The sequence below is a fragment of the Falco rusticolus genome, chromosome 14 (assembly GCF_015220075.1).
Source record: "Falco rusticolus isolate bFalRus1 chromosome 14, bFalRus1.pri, whole genome shotgun sequence".
NCBI lineage: Eukaryota > Metazoa > Chordata > Aves > Falconiformes > Falconidae > Falco > Falco rusticolus.
The window spans coordinates 8,345,455-8,360,191 of NC_051200.1; the positions used below are offsets into that span (position 1 = coordinate 8,345,455).

At 40.1% G+C, this 14,737-nt stretch overlaps 1 protein-coding gene across 1 annotated transcript in view; it reads left to right on the plus strand.

Moving 5' to 3' along the window:
- IL1RAPL2 (interleukin 1 receptor accessory protein like 2) overlaps positions 1-14,737 on the plus strand; it is a 392,948-nt gene that overhangs the window by 274,944 nt on the left and 103,267 nt on the right. The window contains exon 6 of the mRNA XM_037408547.1: positions 5,615-5,689. Within this exon, the coding sequence (XP_037264444.1) occupies positions 5,615-5,689 (75 nt within the window). The remainder of the gene's footprint in view (positions 1-5,614; positions 5,690-14,737) is intronic.

Genomic DNA, 14,737 nt, shown 5'->3' on the forward strand with positions numbered 1-14,737 from the left:
AGCCTCTGGCCATGTCCCCAGGCTCTTATGGATGGCAAGTGCATTGCCAGGTGCCTCTGGGTGAAGAAATGTCTTTCCAACTTACCGTCCAGCACATGTGACTTCAAGTGATGCCCCAGGTAGCATGCCTAGTGTTACCCTGGGACAAAGCATAGAAGCCCTGTGTGAACCTTCCTTTCAATCTTAATTCAGTAATGCAGTGATATCAGCTGATACTTGCATAACCAAATGCAGCCAAAGCTGTCCCAGCCTGTTCGTGGGATGAAATCCTAGAACAGTGAGTAAAGGCAAAACCCTTAGTGTGCCACATTGTCAGATCTGGTGTCTTGCAAAGGTAGGTCTATCTGTGAGGCCACAGGAATTGTTGCTTTGGGGAACTAATACTGTCTTTGTTCTAGCGGCTTCACCATATAACTATTGCTGCTCAGAGCAGCCCAGGGGCATGGTGTTTTCCGGGGGTCAAAAAAAAAAAAAAAATGTAGACAGCTGCTGTATCCCAGCTCTTTCTGTGACAGTTAATGAGGTATATTCATATTTCTTTTGAGAAGTACTCTGCACTTTTAATAATAGGAAGAGTGTTTGCAGTGCATTTAGTTGTGGTTTTGTGGGAGGTGAAGTGTTACATGAGAATGCATAATACTGTTAACTTCATTAAAGGCATGTTGATAATACAGTAACAGCAGTAACTTTGCTCTACTTCCCCTTAGAATCACAGAGTCATTTAGGTTGCAAAAGACCTTTGAGATCATAAATCCAACCATTAACCCAGGATTGCCAAATCCATCACTAAACCATGTCCCTAAACACCACATCTATGTGTCTTTTAAATACTTCCAGGGATGGTGATTCCACCACTTCCCTGGGCAGCCTGTTCCAATGCTTGACCACCCTTTCAGTGAAAAAAAAATAAATCCTAATATCCAATGTAAACCTCCCCTGGCACAGCTTGAGGCCGTTCCTTCTTGTCCTGTCACATCTGAGTGGAGCAGCAGGTCACTAACCTTTTCCTCTTGGACTGTGAGGACTTGGAAGACCAGTAATGAGTAGTAATCAGAGACCATACCAGACAAGGGTGTTTGCTGGTAACATCCCTGACCCATGCTGCAGGGATGCAGCAGACTTCCCTATAGGTTGGATCTGGTCAGTCTGTCTGGCCCTCTGTTCCTCTAGAGTAGAGTTGCTGATGACAGCCACCTTTCTTTTCTTCCTAGCAGAGCTGGTCATGATGCCTGGGGCTGGCTGACTCTCCCCTCTCTCTAGGCAACGCCTCCAGCCTGGATTAGCTTTTGTCTGTTATCATTTTCTTGGCCTTCAGGTTCCAGAGCTGTGCATCTATTGTGTAGGGGACCTGGGAAGGTGAAGTAGGTTGGAGGGTGATGTGCCTGCTTCCCTGAGTAGGGACCTGTTTCTATTCCTCCCTGTCACTCAGGACCCCTCCATATGCCTGGTGGCAAGTAGGTAGGGGAGCCTCTGTCTTGTGATGCAGACTGATGATGTCGGCTTCTTGTGTGCCTTTCTATCAAGGCTGGAAATCAAGAGTGTTGCACACCTATAAAAAAACTATTTTGAGAATTAAAGAAGCTTGTCTTAGAGGAATGGGCATTTGAATAAAGGTTGTTTGTGGATTTTTCTGTCGTGTACAGAGATCATGAAATATTAGAATCCCTTATAGCTGAGAATATTGTATGTAGTTATATTGCCTTACTGTTTAAGGACCAAAAGTGAATTTCATAAGGTCAATAAGAGATCTGATGTCTGACCTCTAAAATAAGAATGGCTGTTGTCTTCTTTAAACACATATGACATTGAAGAGCCAGCAGTTTATTCTCTTCTAGACTCAAAATCCCTTTGGGCCATTTCAGTTCTTATGTAAAGAGCTTTGACAGTCTGCCAGTTCATTATAATGATTATTCTCCAAGAACAATATGGCAAAATAATAACCATTTAAAATGTGACATACAGGAGCACATTTAGAAAACATCCGAAGACTGCAAGTAAAGCTAAGGGAAGCAGTGGGGAGCCCTGGTCAGACTGGGTTGTGAGGGGTGCAGGTGGGAATGAGATATGAAAAGAACATTAAGCAAGGAAACTCTGAGCCCACTGGCACAGAACTGATGCAGCTACCCCAGCAAGTTTTCTCCACATCCTACAGTGCACACAGAGTACAATTCAGTACCAGAGGTGAAAAATAGTAATACAAGAAAAGCCTAAAGGTAGCAACAAAAGTTTGAAAAACTAAGAAAAAGAAGAGTTGCTAGTATACCAGAAAGTGAAACTTTGTTGAGGCTCTCCACAAAGTACAAGAGACCACACTCAACTGGGATGCAAGGTTTTGGAGTGTTTGGGCTTTTTCCTTCCCCCTGATGCATTAAATTTCCACCTAGAACAAAATGTACCTGGTTTATCAAGTTGTTTAGAGATCAGCCTGAGAATGCAATTCTTTTTCCTTTCAACTTTATTCCTTTCAGCCCTTACTTAGGAGGTTTAGTGTGTGTGCTGGGCTTTAAACACCTGATAACAACCTGAAGGAGTTGGTGAGTGTTGCTTGTCCTGACCTAGTCTGGAAAAAGGGTGTGATTCTGTTAATACCGGGGTTAAATCCCAAAACCCCTTTGTAGCCACCAGCAGGTTTTGCAGCAGGCCTGTGTGGAAGCTGCAGCAAATAGTTGCACGTCTCTGGCCGTAGCCATTCTCTTCTCTCTGTGCTGAGCAGCCAGGGTACTTCTGCAATTAGATATACAGGCCAACATCTTGCCTTCCTAAGAAATCTGAATTGTGCACTTCCTAGGCCAAAATGCATTTTCTGGAGATTTTTGGCTCATTCTTGTAAGAAGTTACTGACCTCAGTTGCACAGAGGCAGTTAAGTACATTGTTGAATTTTTAATACCCTTGTAGTACTTCCTTTTCCTCTCTCCTTCCAGCAGGCATTCTGAGGGAGTCTGCCTAGGCAGTATAAAAACCAATACTGCAGAAAAGCAATATTGTCAGGTTGTGACTCTAGTGATGAGGTTCCCTCTCAGCAGATGCCAGGGCCAGACATCACTACCTCTAATTTTCTGTGATGAGTTGAGGGAAAATGGCAAGCAATACCTATGAAGAGGTCGTTGTTATAGCTGGCAGTGGGTTACAGTTCAACTAATGTAATTCTAGTCTAGTGGCTCTTGCTTCTTGCTAACTTATTATTTATTGACAGGGGTTTTTCATGTGAGGAATTAAGAGTCTAAGAAAAGCAGAGCCCTTATACATGTTAAACAGAAAAATGTCAGTACTGAAAATGTACTTTCACTCTCATGTTCCACCTTACCAAATGTTCTGGCTATCAACATATTGGGACTTCCTGGGGAATGTTCTTTTTTCCTGGAGTGTTGGGAATGAGCCTTGCTCAAAGAAGGTGTGACCTTCAAGTGAGAAATTTACTGTTTGAATTAGGGTGGAATCTGTGGAGAAGCTGGATAAATACTTATCCGTCTCCCCTTGCAGTGGGATTTTATAAGGAAGAGCATCTCAAAAGCTTTTAGCAATTTAAAAGCATATGTTGCTTAAGAAATCACCAGTGGAATGTGTTCCAAAGTCCCTTGCATTTGATGCCCAAAACTACTTAGAAGTTTTCAACTTCAGTTAGGATTGAAATTCCTTAAAATGCAAGTAGTTAGACTGTACTTACACACATAGGCTTGGCAGTATTTTAGTCTTATTCTCTAATGACATTCAGATGACTTAGGTACCTTAGCACAGCAAATTAATTATTTGTTTCTGTCAGAAATTTTCTACTTACAGGCTAATCTGCAAATAATGCGATTGTACAGGTAGGTAGTCTTGATGTTGTTTCTGGGTCAATCTTGTGACTTTGTATTGGACGAGCATTTTTGAACTGCTGAATTCTCATTAACAGAATTTCCCATTTATCTTTCATTCTGAGCCGTGCTTCTGGTTTTATTTTTATATTTAGTATTTTAATATTTAATGTTTATTTATTATTTATTAATGTGATTTTTGTTATATATTTTAATATATTTATATATAAATTTATATAAAAACTGTTATTATTTAATAGCATGCTGTTTCAATCACTTTGGAGATTCCTGCATTGTCCTTGTGGGTAAACTGTGCAAGGAGTTCTTACAAATACACATGATTTTGATCTGAAATATTGACTGCTGGCTTGTTACTGAAATGCCTGTTTAATGATAAGCAAAGCATGGCTGTAGCACCAGTGGAAGGAACGACATTTTCATTTCAGTGGAGCTGGGGAATTGGATTGTGCTGACAATCACTTAAGGAGTTTAAAAACTGGTGTCAACTGTAAAGCAAAATCAAGTAGGTATTTCTTTAAGACAAGCTTTCATTTTCTGTAGATGTAAAAATGTTTTGTAGGTTGACTCTTCTTTTTTTTATTATTATTTTTGTAGCAGAATAATTCAGCTGCCTCCAATTTCATGCAGCTGTCATTTGATAGCTAGTTATCAGAGCTACATTAGTGAAACATGTAAGTCCTGCAGCTCTGCTTCAGCTGCTCAGCCAGATTGTTTTAAAGTCCCATGGAAGGTGTGTTGAACATTGATTCATGCTGGAGCAGACTGAGGGAGAGATGTCTTCCTAGCACACCAATGGCTCAGGCTGAGTTGGGAGCAGAGGCTGGGAGCTTGCAGAGCTCAAGCTTTCTCTACTTGGTTCAGGGAGACCTGCTGCGCCAGCCATGGGCAACTTTCAGCTTGAGCTACCAAACCTCTGGGTAGACTTGTTTCCTATCACATCAGTTAGTGCTGAGGCTTCTGAGGCGATCAGGGCAATTTTGCCTATAGTCTTTTCTTGAAAAATGCAAATTAATTTTGCAAACTCCGATCAAATAATTTCAGGAGATGAATTTTAACTGGAAAAGTTTTGAAGTAATTCTGAAATGTTTAATTCCATGTAGTGCAAGATGATATATTTGATCAAAAAACAGTTCTCCCCATCTCCAGGAATACTCAGTCATTTATTTCAAGCAATTTACAAAACCTTTTTATGCTGTCTGGTACTCGGCTCTTAAACTGGGTGATGAAGCCTGCATCTGTAGCTGTGCTTTTGTAGTAGTATTATCTGTGACTCGGTGGCAGGGTCCCCACTCAGGCTTCGGGAAAATGGTCCAGGTGCCCCACGTGGTTGGGTGGGAGTGTAAGCTGGGTGTGAGGCTGCTGGGGTTCATTAGATAAAATTATGCACAAGTTTTCTTTGAGCATCTAAATACTGTTTTGGGCAGACATAAAGATGTGTTGAGACTGGTCACACTGAAATGATTTGGTTGGCATTTCAAATTAATTAAGTACACTAGCTTTGCAAGGTGAGAATCTAAAATGCTTGATCTAGTTATTATATGTAGATAAAAAGTGAGACATGGAGTTTGTTTTGCTGCTTTGTATTACAAATGTAATTCCTGAAATAGCTTCTTTTGAATGAGTGGGCCACCACAGTCACTAGGAAGTGGTAATGCATTGGCAGTGCACAGCCACCTTATCTAATAAATGTTTACATGCCACCAAGTATACAAACATTTGATTGCTTACATTACAAAGCTTTTCTTTTGCAGTCATTGGTCTCAATTTTTCCATTACATTTTCTCATTTTCTTTTCTAGCTTTACTCACAGACAAACCTCCAAAGCCATTGTTCCCCATGGAGAACCAGCCAACAGTTATCGATGTCCAGCTGGGTAAGTCCCCTTCTGGGAATAACAGATCCTAAACTTCCATTCTGGTAGCAGATGGGAAAAATTGAAAATGGTAAGAAAGGTTTAGTGGTACTGTCATTACATGCAAATCAACCTGCAACTTCTCATTTATAACTGTAGAATTTACTGCCGTGGCAATTTAAAGGAATGAACTTGTGTAACATCAGGGGATGGCAGTACTAATTGGTTAGATTGGGTGTTAGATAAAAAGCACTGCTGCTCTTTTTAATATATGATTGATAGATTAATATTTGTTTAGATGGGTGCTGTATTGATCAATTGATGTTCATCCTATCTAAGACAAATATTCTCATAATAAAGTGCTGATTCATTTAAAAGTTAATGTAAATCAGTGCATTTTCAGGTTGTTTTGAATGTTTACCGGAAATGGTTTTTGACTAAAATGCTTGTATGCTTTTCTCACTCCTATTATATATTCTTCTGTGAATGCACATCTCCAAATCTCAGCTGGCAGCCTGTATTTTCTCTCATGTCAAGAAACACTAATGTTAGAGAGTTCTTCTAACTCTGGGGAACTGTGGGGCATCTTGGTGCTGAAAGAAGTCTTTGGCTTTGAAGTCCCAGAGGTGGTTTTTTCCATGATTTGGAAACAGATTTCTAATTTGGAGAGGGAGAATTGGAGTTCTTGTTGAGGACTCTGGTGCCATGAGCTTAAATTAGAAGAGATATGTTGCAGATGTGGATTATTTGCTTTGTGCTGAAGTGGTGGCGTTCTCCTCCTCGAGCCTCGCTCTCTTCCTTTTATACCAAAGCTGGCTAGGGTTCAGTGGCGGAGTGGTGTTTAAAGGCAAGGAGGCTCAGAATGAAGCATTTTAAGTGGGCTGATAATATTGTGGTAAAGCTGTTTGGTTTTGTGAAAGCCTACAGGGTCCTGCTTGAGCTGAGTACAAAGGCACATCCTTGTTCTTAAACCAGGTGCCTAACAATTTCAGTGGAGCACTTAAGATGCTATGAAGTATTCAAAAATGGGGCTTGAATCCTTGAATGTGGTTATTGGATCGTGATGAGAATAGGAATCATTTGTGACCTTACCTAATCAAAAAGATTAGCTTTCTCTCATATACCTGAATTGACTCAGGAGTCTGTAAGGGCTTGTGTGAAGGAAGACGGGAGTGGATCTGGGAGGCAGCCAGTGCCAGGTGAATTCTGCAAACAGGGGCATATGTGTGTATTCAGGTTCCCCTTCACAGGACTCATGTCTGTAGCTGAGCAGAAACTGGCTGTAAAAGGGGGAAACACAAAATGGGTCTGAAGCTGTAGTCAAAAGCTCACCAGAATTAACAGCAAAACACAGTCATTGAAGTTTGGATCAGCCCAAAAGGCTGAATTCAGTCTCCTGGTCCAGCTTCTTAAAATTCAACTTTCTAATGGTTTCCTTTGGGAGCAATCTATCCCTGCATACATCTATGTAATAAAGGCACACAAAGACTACGCGTCTTTGTTTACTGAATTTTTATTCCATCTTCATTTTCTCTTCCAAGTTCCCCTGTTCCATCAGGACTCTGTTGGTTTTGCACTGAATTTCTTCTTTTTTCTGTGTGAAAACATTTTGTTCTGACTGATTTAAAAGAGGTTTGATTTTAAAAAAATGAAAACAAACCAACCCCCTCTTCTCCTTGGAGGTATGGCTCAGTAATAGGATTTTGGAATATCTCTAGAGAGAAATACAAATCTTGCATCTTTATATGCTGGAATGTAATCCATTAGTTGTCCCCTAAGATCAGGGAATTTACATATGATACTTTTTTTTTTTTTTCTGTTATTTAGTGAGTTTGGTTATTGCCACTAAACCATACTCATATTATGCATAAAAGATTAATGCATATGAAAGAACCTGAACTTATTTCTTTAACGTACAATGAAGTTCATTGATTTCCCTCTTCAATTTAAATGGCAAATAGAGCTAGAAAATTCTTAGGGAGTGCCTTCATCTTGTGGAGGCCACCTGCAGCTTTGGGCTGGGAGACTCTGCTGACCTCTGCAATGTGCTGCAGACCCTCACTGTGCAAGAAAGGGAATCACTTGATCGCAGCAAAGTAAAGGAGGAGAAAGTTATATGTGAAGTCATCTGCTGAAGTACTTTTCTGAAATCTTGCTAAGCTCATAGGAGTTTTGAACAAGTGACATGCTTCAGTATTTCATTAGAAATCAAGGCACAGTTTTGGTGTTTTACAGGGCCTTTAGCCCAGGGACTCAAATCACCCAATATGCATGCTTTTTCAGTGGTTGTGCAAGTATGAACATGCCATTAAACTACAAAAGAAACAGAGTTTAATCCATCTACTTGTTCTGCAGAGATTATTCTAGATTTCTATTGGAAAACTAATCTTTAAAGAAATAGCTGTCTTTGCTTTATAAGCAGAGGAGATTAATAATTATTTACTGTCTTTATCCTTAATGATTAGCACAATGCAATGCAAAATCTTCCTAGAACACTAGGCAGTGGCCTAACTGTTTAGCAGCTTATTTGACCTGATTGCAGACTTCAGTATTCACCTTTTGGCTTTCAGCTTTTATAAGAAGATTCACATGAAAATAGGTATGCACAGTTCTTATTGACAGTAGATAAAAGAGTTCCTTCAGGCTTCAAACATGGTCCAGAGCCTGCCTTGTTCTTCTCAAGGAGCATGAATGTACTTTTTGCTTTTTCCATTTTTGTTTGGAATGTGACACAGATCAAAACCAACCCTGTCAAGGTTAGAGAGAAGCAGAAACTGGAATTTGCTTCTTTCTTGTTTTCTGTATTTGCTTGTGCTGGAGAAACAGAACCAGAGAGAGGAGGGTTGACAGGAGGACAAAAGAGCATCCCAGAGGACTAGAAAAATAGTCCAAAACAATTTCACTGTCTCAGAAGCCTTACCAAGTCAGATAGTCACTTCATCTCTGGGCCTACCTAGAAGATGACAGATTTTTTTATTGTTCATTTGCTGCTCCCTTTTCATGGAGAAAAAAAAAAAAAAAAGAAAAAGAAACAAGAACCCACAGCATAAAAAAAAAAAAAAAAAAAAAACCTAAACAAAAAACACCCTTTTAATTTGGTTTTGTAGCTCTTTGCATTGGGGTCAGTGTAATAACAGTTCTTCAATGCAGCACATTTAATCTTATTATATCTTGATTTTAAAAAATAATGCTTATTTATACTATATAGTATATGTTTTTGCAAATATATGACATTAATCTGATAATGTTCTTCCTGGAAAAAGATATCCCTGAGTTGTCTTCATGACATTAAAATCATGTCTGATAGTATAAGCCAAAATACATACAGATCTTCTGCCCAGGAGATGACGTGGCTTTAGCAGGAGGCCTTTAAGATTGCATTTGAAGAATTTTATGCCATAATTCTGTACTATGACAAACTCGGTTTGTAAAATGTGACTGTCTCCACGTAAAGCTCTGAACATGAATTTATTAAAGGTTATGCCCCTGTCATTCAAAGTAGTTGTTCAAAGACCCCCTTTTTTTTTTTAGAGCAGGAATTTGCTGTTGCCTTCATTGACCGTATAAACCTAAGCATGTATATGGATTGTTCATATCAAATCCCTGAAGTTAGAGAACTCCTTCCATGATTTAGAAAAGTAAAGATCAAAACCTTAGTCAGAATTCTTGAGGCTGTAGTGCAGTAAGTTTTAAAAATCTATTATCTGTTTTCACATACAGCTCTTCTGACAGTAAGTGGAGCATGCTGTGCTGTAAGTTTTAAGATGACATGTTGGTACATCACTCTGCTGATTTCTTAATTTATTTTTAAAATACTTCTCTGGCTAACTTTGTTCACTCTTAGTGCTTTGAGACCATGGAAAGGAAGATAACTGATCCTTTGTGTTTTGATTACATAATTACAGAGTAGGTTTCTTCTCTGAACTAGCTCCTTTACACAATTCTGGTAGCATCAACGAGCCAAAATCTGACTGATACATCAGTACTGTGAGTTACTGCACTGCCATCTCTTAGCTGATGTAAAAGCAGCATGACAGGAACATAAGCATTTGCGGAAGAAAGGAAGCACGGTTGTGCTCAGCTGATTCTTGGCTGGACAGTGACCTGTAAGGATCTTGTAGGAGCTATATCTACCTAGTCTACGTATATGCAGCTCTGAGTTGTCTAGCTTGCACCATGGCTGCTATTTTACAGTTGTGTGTTCCACAGAGTATCAAAAAAGCTAAAAATACAATATCAAAATAGTAGCTGTCTGTTAATTCTGTACCATGTATTACAGTGACTGCAATGTTAAGTTTGTCTTTTCCTTATGAATGAGTTAGTTGAGACTGGAATGAATGTTTGCATGTTTGTGTCTATATTAATTGAATATATAATTTATGTATCATTTGCTTTTCGACTAAGTACTGGTTTTGTTTTCAGGCATTTGCATAAGAAATGTAGCAGGAGTCTTAGAAAACAAAACAAGAAACATCTATGTTAATTCATTTACTGAACAGGAAAAATGTCAAGGGGCTTAACTCACTTTTGTCATAGTAGTTTCTCTGCTTCTAAAGATGCTGAGAAAAGGAAGCACATAGTTTATGAGAATTGTCATATTTCCTAATAGCTGACCTCTTCAGAAAGATTTTGTTTCTAGAAGATTTAACAGTGCAATTCCTTGGGACTAGTTATTAAGCAGATCAATAGAGCTACTGTAAAACAAGTGCAAGGGAATATACAAAGTTACATCTGCTGACAGGTATGGGAATAGAATAAAAATAGTTTTTAAAAAAGCCTTTTTGTTTGAAGCACTGGCTGGAAGGAGTCATTTGGGAAGTGAAAAGCACACTGATACTCTCCCATGGTCAGGCCTCTGACTATTGTGCATGTGCCTTTTGATTTGCTCTTTCATTAAATGGTCACATATGATGACTACCGAGGAATGTAGCAGGTACATATGCAAAGCAGGTATCTTAGATGTTGGTAGCTACATGCTGCCCTCCTGCCTGCCTTAGCTCCCACCAGGTATTCTCCAGCCTAGGGCTTAGCAGGGGGTCCCAGATGGAGATCTGGGTTTCTGTGACCTTGGCCAAATCCAGAACTCTGCGCCTCTTTCCCTGTGCTACTCCTGCTCTCTGCTCAGCTGGGGCAGCACAGAAGAGGCAGAGCTTGAGGAATCAGAGGTGACCTGATCCAAATGGCCCCTGAGCAAGCAAAGAGGTTGAATTGGGAGAAAGATGGATCTGAGACCCAGAAGTGATGTCTGAGGAGGACAAAATTAAAGCTTAGAGGGTAAGGAGGAGACAGGGCTGCAGATACTTTTGAAAAAAATAAAAATAAAAATTTTCCCTTCCCTGCTTTTTGCGTTGAGATTTGGAGCTCTTGTCACTCTGTGTGAAATGTGGTGACAGACTACATACACATTTGCAAGGAGTTCTCAGAGCCCAGTGGGAACGAGACGTGGGCAAAGCAGTGCGCTGGGCTTCGGCAGCTGATGTCCGAGTGGCCACAGAATATGTTCAGACTGACTCTTCTGAAAGCTTATAGCCTGATCAGACTCTAGAGGATTTTCCTGGGGGTGTCTTGTATAGAGACTATTTGCCATCAAATGGGACATTGCTTCTCTTAGGGTGAAAAGGAGGAGACAGAAGGAAGGAAATATCTTTCCCCCCCCCCCCCCCCCCCCCCCATTCTCTTCAGTCATTCTGTGAGAATGTCTGACATTTTTGATGTAGATCCCCCTTCCTGCCTTCCAAAATTAAAAAGCTCTAATTAAGATAATTAACTAATATCTCAGCTTTGATTTCACCTAACAGATCAATCAGTACAAAATTATAAGCACATGAAACCAGAGCCTTATGAAGAACAGCCTCGACAGGAGGTGATATTACCTGTAAGTACGCTGTGTTTCTTTTGGTTGAGAAATACAATAAGAGTCAGCAATACCACTTTTTTTTTCTGTTGAATCCAACTTTTCAGGATGCGACTCCTTTTCCTGTCAGAAGGCTCTGTAAATATTATTAAAAGTGACAGTACTTTGAGTAGTGGCTTATGGTGCCCCATCCAAGGTTAAATTGTGCACGGAGTGCCCTGCAGAGAGGAGACTGAAAGCTGTCCACAGAGACGTAGTTGGTCTTTCCCTGTGCCAGGCCTGAGTGTGGGATGAGTGACAGTCTTGCCCCAGACCTGCCTTCTCTGGGTGGAAGAACCCCTACCCCCATACCAGGGATCTAGGTCTGTGTGCACTGAATAGCAGAGCAGAGGGAGGTGGGACTAAAGGTGGAGAAGGCATGTGGTTAGTGTCCTCTCCACCCCAATGCCAGCAAAAACTCGATCCTCTCCATCCCCGGTTCTCCCCACACTGCACCTTCCTCTCACAACGATGTCCCCTGTGCACTGTTGTCTGGAGGAGCAAGCTGGTACCTTCGCTGTTGTCTGCTCCACACCTTCTTCCAGCCATCCAGGGCTTTCCCCTGCACCCACGGAGTTCCCCTTTCTTCCCACAGGAGACCAAACCTCATACACTATTCCCTTTCCTTCAAGAGGTTACAGACTCACTGCATAAATAACCCCGGCCTCGATGCTGGAAAATCATTTTCTCCCAGCAGTGCAGGCTGTAATACCAAAAGCTTCATGTTCCTGCACAGAAGTACACATGAAGGAGCATTTTTCACTAGGAAATAAAGAGAATCCAGGGGTATATTCTTTAGGACCTGCCTTCCTCTGCAACGCAAGGGATGCAGCTCCACAGCTATTTCAGCCATACGTGCCTGTATGAAAGGAGGCAGGATTTGCATCTATTACAATCATTTTGTACTAATCTGCAGGGAATATTAGAGACAAATTGTCTGACATTTAGGTTTAGAAGTAGTTCCCTAAATACCTTAAGTGTATTACCGCTAATGCTTTGATGCTAATTTGGTACGTTGTTAATATCCCTGCTTTTCTCAGGGATAATGGTAAAATGCTGTACTTGAGAGACTTGTGGCTGGGATCTGTTGTTGAGCTGGTGTAAATCCATAGTTGTTTTGCCTTTTGTGTGGTTAATCCAGATTTACATCTGTGAAGTAGAGAACAGTTTATTGGCACACTTCTTTCTTTTATTTTAATGGACTTGGAAATACAAGGCCAGACATCTATGCTGAACTTGGCTAAAGGATCTCTTGCTTGGTTTCTAGATTTGCTGCATTTGACTTGTGTCTGAGAAACGGGCACAAGTTTGTTTCCGCAGAAATAAAGTTCAGCCCATGGGACAGAACGTAGAAAAGATGATCTTAAGTGGAGAGCAAGGGATTAGGGCTGTTGATAAGAGCTGGGGGGTTTTTTTGTTCTGCTATAGTTCTCCTGACCTTGACCAGGATTTTTTCCTCGGGGACCTTGTCTTTTGGGTTCTAAGCCAGACTGCAAACACAGAGACATTCTACTGCACAGTCCACAGACATATGCTATTGTGCATCGAAAGTCAGGCAATATTAATGTTCCAGAAAAGAGAACCACAGGGCAAAGTTTGCACCATTTTCCGTGCTTGTTAGAAACACTGTCACTGGAAGGAATTCATGTTCTGCCATTTTACATTCTCTCTATAGTGTTTGTCATATGAATGAGTTATTAGGCTGTGAATGCCTCATATATTCTGTAAATTACAGAGTAGAAACATTCGGCACTACTATTTTGACCTTTTCAGCATTCTGTGATTTGCTGGGCATGCCATTCCACATCTCTTGTTTACGGCCTCACTGAAATGTAGGGATGGAGCCGAGTGGGCAAACAGTCGAAATATATCGGGCTGCGAAAGGTCAGGGTCATGCATCACAGTGCTGCTGTTCAGTGGCCAGTGAAGATTAAAATCTAGACTAACAGTTCTCATGATTTTTCTTTCTTTGCTGAAAAATAATAGAGAATTCTACTTTGTAATCTGTTCCAAAGGCAGCAGTGTAGAAAATGAAGAGTGATGGTATAATTTTTATTTCTTAAAATTTCAATATCGTAATGTCATGATCTTAGAGGCCATGAAAATGAAAACTGTCATACTCCTTCAAAAGAAATGAGATGGAATTCTGCTCGCCAAATCTTTGCTTCATTTAATCCATGTTTGATAAATGTTGCTCTTAACTTCATCCTCAATACCCTTGTGTTTGTCTGTATCCTACAGAAACAAATAGCTTGTATTAGGTAATTGAACTTTGACCATTAAAACTAGGTTGATTTACTGTACCCTTGTTAGACATTTCAGTCCAATGAAGACCAAATGAAAGAGAATCAAAGCAAGACTCCTCTTGAAATAGAGAGATACCTTTATTACCTACTGAAGACACATGTTACATGACTTCTCAGTACCCCTAATCAGCTGGAAAGTGAAAGTATAGAAAGCAGTAATTGGTAGAAAGGCAGCAGAGGCACAGTTTTCTACCACACATTTTTATTTTAACAAACCAGCCTCACAGTAAATGATTACTGTAAATTTCTAGTACTGAGTAAGTTTTTGTTATCTGCTTATAATATATGGGAGGCTTATTAATTTTAACATGCTTGGCCCTAGTCGCATGAACAAATGAATATGATAGTAATGAAAACCCACTGAGATCTCTTTGGTGCACAGTCAGGTGTGTAGTTACTTTAGCTCAGAGGGGCATAGGATTAAACACCTAATTTTTTGAGCAATGCTTTATATTGCTCACAAATTTCAGTGATGGTCTTGCACACTGCATTAATTAAAAGGCATAAGTAAATTTTGTTTTAGAACTAGCGGAGTCTAATATGTAGCTTATAGATAGCATATGCCACCGCTATAATCTCAGTGCTGAGGTTTACAAATGCTGCTACATGCTTTACTGGCCAAGAGTTCCATAATTCTTTTAAAATTCAAAGCATTTTCCACATTCCTCTGACCAAGCTCGGTGGTTTGAGTTGAGAATTTAAATACTTAAGATGCAGCAGGTTTTTATTTATTTTTAAAACTGGTCTGATAAGTGTGCTTTTTCACTGCTAGTAGGCTGGGTAAATAATAGCAAGTAACGTATTTTGTGAATTTTGTCTTTTTTTATGAAGGAAAAGACTGTCCATATGGATCCTTCCTCAGATACAGTC